Here is a 10,183-nt window from a genome sequence, read left to right as displayed (position 1 = left end):
AGTAGAAACCCGTCTTTCTCCTGCGGTGGTTTTGAACTGCTGACCTTGCAGTTAGCAGGCCAATTGTAACCACCATGCCACGGGGGTCCTCTATAAATACACTACTTAGTGTTTACCTGGAAAATTTGTCACATCTGACCATGCCAATACCTGTAGAGTATACATAATTCTTAATGGTTGCACAGTATTCTATTCTATAGCTATTTTATGTTTGCAGGATTCTTGATTGGTTCTTTTACCCCCACTGTTGGCACATTGGTACAATTTCCTCAAATTGGAATGTGGGAGTCAAAAAATGTAGAGATTAATAGTAGCAAAAAACATTCATAAGGTACTTTACATATATTTGTAATTTTGTCTAATATCGGACTATCTAATTTAATCCCTTTGATAAAAGGTACCCTTAATATCTCTGGTTTACAAATGAGTAAATTACTGTCATTAAGTTAATAATGATTGATAGTGACACTATATAAATTTTCTGAAACCCGACCCCCTCCCTGGGGGACAGACAACAGAAAAGTGGGAGAAGGGAGATGTCGGACAGGGCAAGATATGACAAAAAAATAATTTATAAATTATCAGAGTTTCATGAGGGAGGGGGGCCCAGGGAGAGAGGGGAAAAATGAGGACCTGATGCTGGGGGTTTGGGTGGAGAGCAAGTGTTTTGAGAATAATGAGGGCAATGAATGTACAAATGTGCTTTACACAATTGATGTATGGATGGATGTGATAGGGTTGTATGAGCCCCTAATAAAACTATTTTAAAAATAAATAAATAATAAAAAAGAAAATTGTTTGAAAAAATAATAATAAAATAAATGTTCTGAAATCCTAAACTTTTTATAGGCGCAAACAATCTCGGTCTTCCTCTGATGGAGTGAGCGGCAGGTTGCAGCCATTAACCTTGCAATCCAACACCTAACCCAACAGCACCACCAGGACTCCTTACAGAGGGGGAGGGGAAACCAAGGCTTAATCTTTCCAAATGGACTAGCTAGCAGGACGTCTGACTCAAGACCATCTGAGTGTAGTCACGGCAGCAGGCTACTTCAAGCATATAGTACCAAATGAACATCCGTCCAGAAAGACTAGCATCCTACTAATTTAATGTTTTGGTCAACAGTATGGGACTTCTTATTTCCCTACAGTCTTGCTAGCCTTAGGAATTTTCTTTCTAATTTATTTATTTTTAAAATTCCTGTCCACTTTCCTATGTCTAGATAAAAAGATACTAACCAAGATAGGCCACTTCTTTCCAGCACAGTCCCATTTCTTTTCTCCATTCATCTATAATTGCTAGCTTGTCTGATACGTTGACTTCCATTTTACAATCCAGTTTTAAGGCAGCGAGAGTTGGCTTTGAACAGGCTCTTTCTGAGATCAACCTCACCTTAAAAAAAAAAAAGCGAGAGAGAAAAGTGAATGAGATAGATATTTTTTAAAATAAAATCTTTGTAAATAGTGCAAGTCACAAATTAGCAGTCCCTTGACTTTCTAAAGGACCAGTAAGACAAAATTAACTGTCATTTTAAAATGGTAGGCTGAAAACAGTTTTCTTCCTAATAGTTCAATATAGGTGAGACATACTGTTCTCTAAAGGAAGAGGTGTGGAATAGGTTCTACCTACATATAAAAAAATACATCACACGTTGTCTTATACTAATCTAAGGTATTCTAGTACTCAGTTTGTTACCAACCTCCAGTGCTTCTCATCTCTCACTAACATCCAATCAATGCTGACTCACAGTGACCCCCTGTGGGTTCCCGAGACTGTAGCTGTTTATAGTAGTCAGCCCAGCCTTTCTCCTTCAGAGCTGCTAGTAGTTTTGAACTGCTGAGCATGAGGACTTCAGCCCAATGCCTAACCACTACATCACTGGTACACAGCTAAAAATTTCTAGTGAGTTTTAGGGAAAAAAAGCTTTCATTAAAAAAATAATAAATGTAACCAAAAGCTATTTTGATTTAAAGCTTTCAATAATAAGAATGTCTTATATTTAAAACATATACAAGGTATTTACCTTTTTCTAAATGCTGACACTTATTATTGAAGAAACTTTTCTTTTTCTATAACCTCCTGTAAAATACTAGGTAGCTCCAATTTTAAAATATTTTATACTTACTGAACAAACAAAATTAGATTTATTGATTGATAATATCTAATTTTATTCACCTGAAAGTAAATGGCATCTGAAGGCTAAATATCTGAAAAACAGACAAGATTGGCGTTTAAATCTCTAACTTCCCGCCGTGCTCTTTGCCCGAGTCAACATCTACTGTAACTATATTCAGGGCACATACCTCAATACCACTTTTCTTTAACAGATTTATCCCAATAGCATCTTTTATATCATAAGATATTATTTCTTTCTGGTCTCCTGATACATAAATGTGGCCATTGGTGAGGCATCCATCAATATTGCAAACCAAAAGTTTTATCTCCTTAAGCTTCTCTTTGCCAAAATAGCCATATCTAAAAGAAACCAAAATGGGCTTTAAAATACAAATGCAATACTAATCCCTCCTCACTTGGCTAACACCAGTGAACTTCATACCTCACTCTCCATTAAATTATTCTAACCAAACCAAAACCTACTGCCACCAAGTGGCAGTAGTGAACCAGCAGAGTGTTTCTCAGTCTATAGAACTTTAAGTGGTACAGGAGCAGATACATTCATCTTTCTCCTGCAGAGTGGCTTGTAGGTTTGAACCACTAACCTTGTGTTTAGCAGTCCAATGCTTAGCTGACAGCACAAGCAGGGCTCCTTATTCATTCTAACAGCACTTTTCAAATATACTCGATATATGCATTTCAACTTCAAGTGCAAGTATACGCATTATGGTGTAACCAGGCTGTTTCTTGGGTTTCTAAATAAGCCATCCAAAAGCACATTTTGCATATACTTATCCAGCTTTCTCACATGTACTGACATTCTAAAGGCCTAGCATCATTGGAGTGTCAGACATCAGTGTCTTGAATACAAGGAGACCCCTCTACTGCAAATATGTTAGGCCCTAGTGCAAAGGTTACATGTATCTGTTTACCTTAATACTCTTTGTTCTGCAATAGGCCAGTCAATATCCACATCTATATCCACACTGTGCTCAGCTCGCATTTCATAGTAGGCCATTTTTCCACCCTAAAGTTAATATAACATGCCATGAGTATGTTTTGGGCACTCATTCACCATTGTTAAATACTATAAAAATATATAATGCTGGCTTTGTGTCTTCATGATGGGCTCTATGGCGAATCCAGTAATATCAGTGGCAGACAACCTATGATGGACTTTTGGGGGTGCTTGTTGTTTCCCCCATATTCAAACCACAAAAATAATTTTTAAAGTTTCAAAATTTACCTGTCTAGTGCAAGTTTCCCATTTTTCTTTACACAGATTTCTACTTTAAGATTGAATGAAACAGAAACAATACCCATCCCTCACTATTCTGACCACAAGGAATTTGGTGTAAGTCCCCTAATTCTAAGGCTCCCCGCTACCCCCAGCCAGGCAGTTTCAATCCATTATCATCTGAGTGTGATAAAAAGGGAGAGAGGGGGTGGTGGGTTTTCTAATGATAGTAATTATTTGAATGACCAGAATATTTCAAAATCATCAGTTTTTCCACAAATATTTCTATAAAGAGAAGCTTCATTTTTTCCACACTTCTAGAAGGATTTGGACTACAGTCCCAAGTTCCCAAAGAGTTGGGGAAGGGTGGCATCTAATTTTCTTGGATACAGTTTGCTTATACCCTAACCAGAAAACTGTATTCATAGATTGATGCACATTAGAATTTTTACTACACCATGGAGTTTTTGTTTTGCTTTAAAATGTTATTGTTTTAAATAACAGAAGGACCCGATTCAAATCATGACTCTACCTTTTACTATTTTTGCTTAGAGCCAATTATTTAAGTTTTCAGAGCTGCAAATTCTTTCTCTGTACAGCTGAGAGAAATGTCTACTTCATTAAGCTGTTCTACACAAGGTGACCTATAAAAAGTGTCTCACAAAGTTCTTGGTACATGGTAAGTGCTGAGAACAATAAGTAGTATAATTAACAAATAGCATACAATGTCTATCATGTATTCTAAAGATGAGAGAGCTGATCCCTTATTTTAAAATCAGAGTAATGAGACTTAGAACAGATAAAATGTTATATTCAAGTTTATGTAGTAATAGTTGGGACTCCAAAATCCCAAAACCAAGCTCAATGCCACTGAGTCAATTCTAACTCGCAGTGATCCTACAGGACAGGGTAAACTGCCCCTGTGGATTTCAAAGACTGTAACCCTTACAGGGGTAGTAAGCCTCTTCTTTCTGCCACAGAGCAGCTGGTGGCTTCAAACTGCTGACTTTGCAGTTACTACTCAATGGGTAACCCACCATGCCACCAGGGTTCCCTATATTTAGGACTGGAGTCTGGTTTTTTTGGGTGCGTTCCCCCTCTACTATACTGCTCTTTTTAAAACAAGGAAGTGGATTATAAACAAAGTTTTAAATGCAATAATATGAACACCAAGACAAATGTAGACCATTTAGTACTTGATTCATTTTTCTTCTCAGTGTTATAGCTGTACCTGGATTTCTTGCACATTTATTGAATGGAGTACAAAGGTCAGTATTGCAAGGTAAACACCTCAGATAATAAATCTTGTCAGTAATTTTACTGCCTTCCCTTACAGATTGGTATTTCCCTTCCTAGAACTCACGAGTCTATATATTTTAAATCCTTTGTACAAAATAAAAAGCACAAACCTGCAGGTAACCCATCTCTATCAAATGTCTTTTAGCGAAATAAAACGATCCATTTTCATACAATTCGCCATCCCAATCTTGCCGTCGAGGTCGCTTAGCGGGATTCAAATTCAGGGGTTCAGTTACCTCACGAACTAAAAGCAAAAAGCTACAGTTAAGTCCGTATCACTCTGACTACAGTAAGTGTTCATTTAGCTAACAAGTTCAGTAACTTAAAAAAAAATAAAAATGAATCTGGAAATGGAAACTATTAAGTGGTCAACTACAGGCACACCTTGTTTCATGGTGCTGTGCAGATACGGAATTTTTCACAAAGAAACATTCTGTGACCAGGCTGCAAGTCTGTGTCAGCACCATTTTCCCAATAGCGTGTGCTCACTTCATGTGTGTGTCCCATTTGGGTGTTTTCAGAATCATTCCACCCTTTCCACAAAGCCACTGTTACAAAACCACATTTCAGACTATTATACTAAATTAGGAAGGACCTTTAAAAAAATTGTGAAAAAATGCTCTTACCTTTTAATTCCATTTTCACAAACTTTTGATATACTATGTTACACTAAAGAAATTAGAGGCTGAAAACTGGTTGAGAAGATGGAGAAGTTCAATTAAAAATAGACGGTCCAAGAGAGAATAAAAGTGGATAGTCTACAGTGGGAAAAAAAATATAGTACTTGAAAATAGTACTGTAATTCACTGGGTAGGTTTTAGAATACACCAAACAAGTAAGATGATCTGATCAATGAACTCATAGATATTCCAACAGAAATTACCCAAAATGAAGTACAAAGAAGAAAAATAGAAAATACCAATGATCCAGAAAAGAATGTTAAAGAATTGTTTAAATTCACTTTAATTGGAGTCGCAGAAATACAAAGAATATAGAAGAAATATTGAAGAGATAATAATTGAAAATGACATATATCAACCCATCGGTGCAAGAAGATCAGAGAATCCCAAGCAAATGGACTATGAGGGTATTTCAAAATGTTTGTAGAAAACGATGAAAGTGAAATATAATGCAATTTCCCCATAAACCTGTCTTGTAAAAAGGAAACCGGTCTTAGAAATCATGGTCCAAGTGTAGAAAACCCAAGATAGAGAGAAAAAAAATCTCAAAGCAGTCTCAAGAAAAATGGTACACTACATTTAAGGAAACAGTTTTAACAAGAGCTGATTTATAATAAGAAACAATAAGGGTAGAAGTTAATGGACTAACATCTTATAGATGCTACTTCAAAGGAATAACAAGATGCAATCTTTTAAAATGCTGAAAGAAAAAAAGGACAAGCCTAGAATTTTGTACTCAATGAAATACTCTTCAAAATATAAAGGCAAAATTACAGACATTTTGAGACAAACAAAAGCCTGGAGTTTTTTTCACCAACAGATGTAAACTACTAGATGGTAACACATACAGGCCATAAAGAATAAACTACAACAGAAAAGATAAATATTTCTTAGAAAAGCAAAAATTCATGGCCATGAATTGATTCTGACACATACTGACCCTATATGTGGGTGAAGATAAATTATTATTTTAAAATAATTTTCTAAAGACTATTACAGCCAATTAAAAAAACATAGCAAAGTATTATTAGCTTACAATATATGTAAAAATAGATTCCTGTGGATGTTAGATATTGGTGAGCCGACTGCGACTCATGGTGACCCCATCGGTTTTGAAAGGTTGTGACTTAAGGCAACTGACTGCCGGGTCCATCTTCAGAGGTGACTCTGGGTAGAGGCCAAACCACAACATCTTGACCAGTGGTCAAGAGACTCCCTGCACAAGCCAGGGTTCAAACTCAGATTATGTGACAATCATTATTACAAAATAATGCACAACCAAACCAATGCCACCGAGTCAATTCCAACTCAAAGCCACTCTATGTAGTGTCCGGGCCTCTGAGTCTTGTCAGGAGAAGCCTCATTTCTCTCCTGAGCAGTGGCTGATGGTTTTTGAACAGCTGGTTGTGCAGTCATCAGTCCAACACAGAAAACACAGCACCACCAGGGCTCCTGAGCAGGGGATAAATGCCGCTACTATGTGGGGTTTGTTCTTACTGATGAAGTTTTAAAATATCAATTGAAAACAGACTACAACAAGTTACTAGTACATAATGTAATCTCTGAAGCACTGTTGTCTAAAAAATATATAAGGTAAGCCACAAAGGCAATTTAAATTTATCAAGTAGCTAAATTGAAAAGAAAAACAAGGAGAATAAATTATTTTTTTTTTATAAACCAAAATGCCACTGCCATTGAGTTAATTCTGACTCAGAGCAACCCTATATAGACAACGCTGAAGTACTCTTTAGGATAAACCTTTATGGGAGCAGAAAGCCTCATCTTTCTCCCATGGTGGAGTGGTGTGGATGATGGCATTGAACCACTGACCTTATGGTGAGCTGCTCAAAGCTTATCCCACAGGTTCACCAAAGATCTTTTTTATGTAACCCAATGTATCAAAAATTGCTCTCATTCAATGACTTTGCATAATCAGATAGAGCTAGACTGTTCCTTAGAAGTGAGAGGGGAGAGACTCCATTTCATATTCTGGGAAGATGTTATTAGAGGGACCAGATGCTGGAGACAGGCATCATGTTTGGTAAAATCGAGAGTCAGAGAAAAAGAAGACCCCAGAAATGTGGGTGGATACAGGGGCTGTATGGGCTCAGATTTAGCAATAGCTTGTGATGCTGATGGATCAGGCAGTGTTTAGTGCAGTTGTGCATGAATCCCTCAGTATCTACGCTGCACTGATTCCAGGACTTACCTTAGATACCGAAATCTAGGGATGTTCAAGTCCCTTAAAGAAAATGTTATTTGCTTCCATACAAACTATGCTGATCCTCCTATTTTCAAGTCACCTCTACATTACTTATAATCCCTAATCAATGTGCTTCCTATTCTCTCTTAGCCTTTGCAGGGTTGCTTAATTTTTCCCCCAAGTATTTTTGAGACCTAGTTGGTTGAAACCCAGGATATGGAACCTGGGATATAGAGGGCCAAATGTACATAAGCTTCCTTTGAGCTAGAAGTGACTAGGTAGTATCTAATTACAACAACATACCAAAAAAATAAATGATCATGTCAACATGTAATAAATAAATATAAAAACTATCAGAGGAAGATATCACATCCTTTTTTTCCCTCTCCCTTCCACACAAAAGTATTAGAATTCCCGTATTTCACCCTTACAGCACATGGCAAGTTGAACTGGCCCCATTTCAAGTGCTAGCAGTGATAGTGGCTCCCATGTTGAGCACGACTGCTCTAGAAAATAAAATTGAACGATGTTTTAAACTGACGAACCTACTAGCACTCACAGCAGTCAACATTTGACAAGGTAGAGAAAAACATAATGATAAAATATGCCACTGGTTTAGACTCACTGTCTATCAAGGGCATCTGTTTGACATTGGTCCCAAGGGTACATAGCATATGGAAAAGGCAACCAACTATCTGTAACATTTAAGGTTAATGTTAACAGAAATTTCTACTTTTCTTCAGAAATAGTTAGGGATCTGTCATTATGGATCTCCCATCTATTTAACCTAGATTTTTCTTGTGCCTATTTAATTTTAATCATAAAGCATAAACCTCAATATTCAGACTAATGACTAGGCTTTATTTGCTTCTAAAATTTATATTTTAAGCTTTAATAAATCTTCTCTAGAACTCATTTCTAAGATTTGAAGAAATATAAAAATTGACACACAGAAGACATTCAGAAAATGTTTACTGCATGAAATCAGTACATAAATCCACCCATCAATGATTTTAGAGCTTTTGACAACATTTACAATGAGATTGACAAAAATAATGGTTTTACATCAATCTTTGTCCCCTAGATTATTTTCATTGCTCTTCTTTGTACCTTCTCCAATTTTGTGGCATCTTTCTTATTGTTAAGGATTAAAATAGGTCATCCAAAAAGATAAGCTGAAATCCTAACCCTTGGACCTATGAATGTGATCTTGTGTGGGAAAATAAGGTCTTTGCTTTGTAAAACATCGTGCAGGAAGTCACACGGGAGTAGAGCCAGTCTGACATCTAATCCCTTCCAAGGAGTGTGAACAAGGAGGATACAGGCGGTCACACACAGGGGAGAACTGCATATAAGCCAACGAACACCCAGGCCTAAAGAAGCGGAGAAAGGCAGGGCCCTTTCTTCTGCGCCCAGAACAACAGAATGACTTAAAGAACTTATCCAGAGCCACTCACTGGACAACTGAACATAGACACGTGTTAAAACACACTTCATTTAGAATGAACCCATCCGTGTAAAGCCTGGGATTCTAGTAGCAATACTTTTCTACTTACCTTAAATGGCAAATCTGAGTAGGAATGTTCCTACCACTCTATAAAGAGTGATGTAAAGAATGAATTTGGTTTCACTATCTTGCCTCAATGACAGCAAAAATTTAGAACTGATTAAAAATGCCATTAAGCACCATCGCCAAAATCATTTTTTTTAACTGTTCCTTTACTTTCTTACTCTTAAAGAATAAAACCTCAAACAAACAAAAAGTGATTTTTGGTAAAATAAGCAAAAATACAGATCAATGACAGATTACCTCCTTTCTGAATCTCACTCCATCGAAACTGATGGCGTCTCACAACAGAGAACACAGAATCATATCCTTCTTCTCGGATCATGTCTGCAACTTTTTGAAGGTCAGTAGGATGCAAACATGGAGAAGTCGCTTGAATATTTCCTATAATATCAACCTCTTAAAAAGACAAAAGAAAAAGGGCATCAAAATAAAGTCTGTGAACTAAAGTTGTAAGTTTTACTTTATGAAAACAGCTCTTTTATCTACAACACTGAGTCATCTTATTAAATGTTAGAAATGTGTAATATAAGCTGAATATTATGTCTGTGTTATATATGTGTATGCATGATATTTTATGCCTTGAACTGTGCACTGTCATGTTTCACAGCACTGTATTAGGTGATTAGGGTCACTCAAACACCAGACACTTGTTCCTTTAGAAACAATCAGATTAATGAGCCTGGCCTGTTCCCAAGATTCCAGAAGCCTTATAATCATGGTTCAATGATCTTGTGATTTTCTTAGTAAGGTTCCCATTTAAACTTTGATAATATTTGATCACATACTGCTCTCTTGATGTATTCTGATATGATTAGTCAAAATTTGAATGTACAAAATGCTGATGAAATCAGGTGAAATATAGGTAATCCTAGAAATTTATTCAATTATTTGGAGCTCTGGAAATTTAATAAATCATTTGAAGCTCTGATTAAAAATGTGGTAATGATGTGCTACCCAACTTTCAAGTTATTTATTAAACCTACATTAAAAGAAAAAAACAAACAAACCTCACAGCCATCAAGTGGGGTCCAACTTATAGCAACCCTATAGGGCAGGGCAGAACTGACTGAGGTTCCAC

The 10,183-nt window shown here is 36.6% G+C and overlaps 1 protein-coding gene across 1 annotated transcript in view; it reads right to left on the bottom strand.

Moving 5' to 3' along the window:
* The window catches only part of CMAS (cytidine monophosphate N-acetylneuraminic acid synthetase), a 31,786-nt gene that overhangs the window by 19,573 nt on the left and 2,030 nt on the right, over positions 1-10,183 (bottom strand). Inside the window, exons 3-7 of the mRNA XM_013007510.2 lie at positions 9,346-9,501; positions 4,763-4,896; positions 3,049-3,143; positions 2,305-2,476; positions 1,240-1,393 (exon numbers count right to left, since the gene is read on the bottom strand). Of these exons, the coding sequence (XP_012862964.2) occupies positions 1,240-1,393; positions 2,305-2,476; positions 3,049-3,143; positions 4,763-4,896; positions 9,346-9,501 (711 nt within the window). The remainder of the gene's footprint in view (positions 1-1,239; positions 1,394-2,304; positions 2,477-3,048; positions 3,144-4,762; positions 4,897-9,345; positions 9,502-10,183) is intronic.

The sequence above is a fragment of the Echinops telfairi genome, unplaced genomic scaffold, assembly GCF_000313985.2.
Source record: "Echinops telfairi isolate 266 unplaced genomic scaffold, ASM31398v2 ScPeMD7_21;HRSCAF=78, whole genome shotgun sequence".
NCBI classification, from domain to species: Eukaryota; Metazoa; Chordata; class Mammalia; order Afrosoricida; family Tenrecidae; genus Echinops; species Echinops telfairi.
The sequence above is the reverse complement of the archived record's forward strand: the minus strand, read 5'-3'. Positions and strand labels throughout refer to the sequence as shown.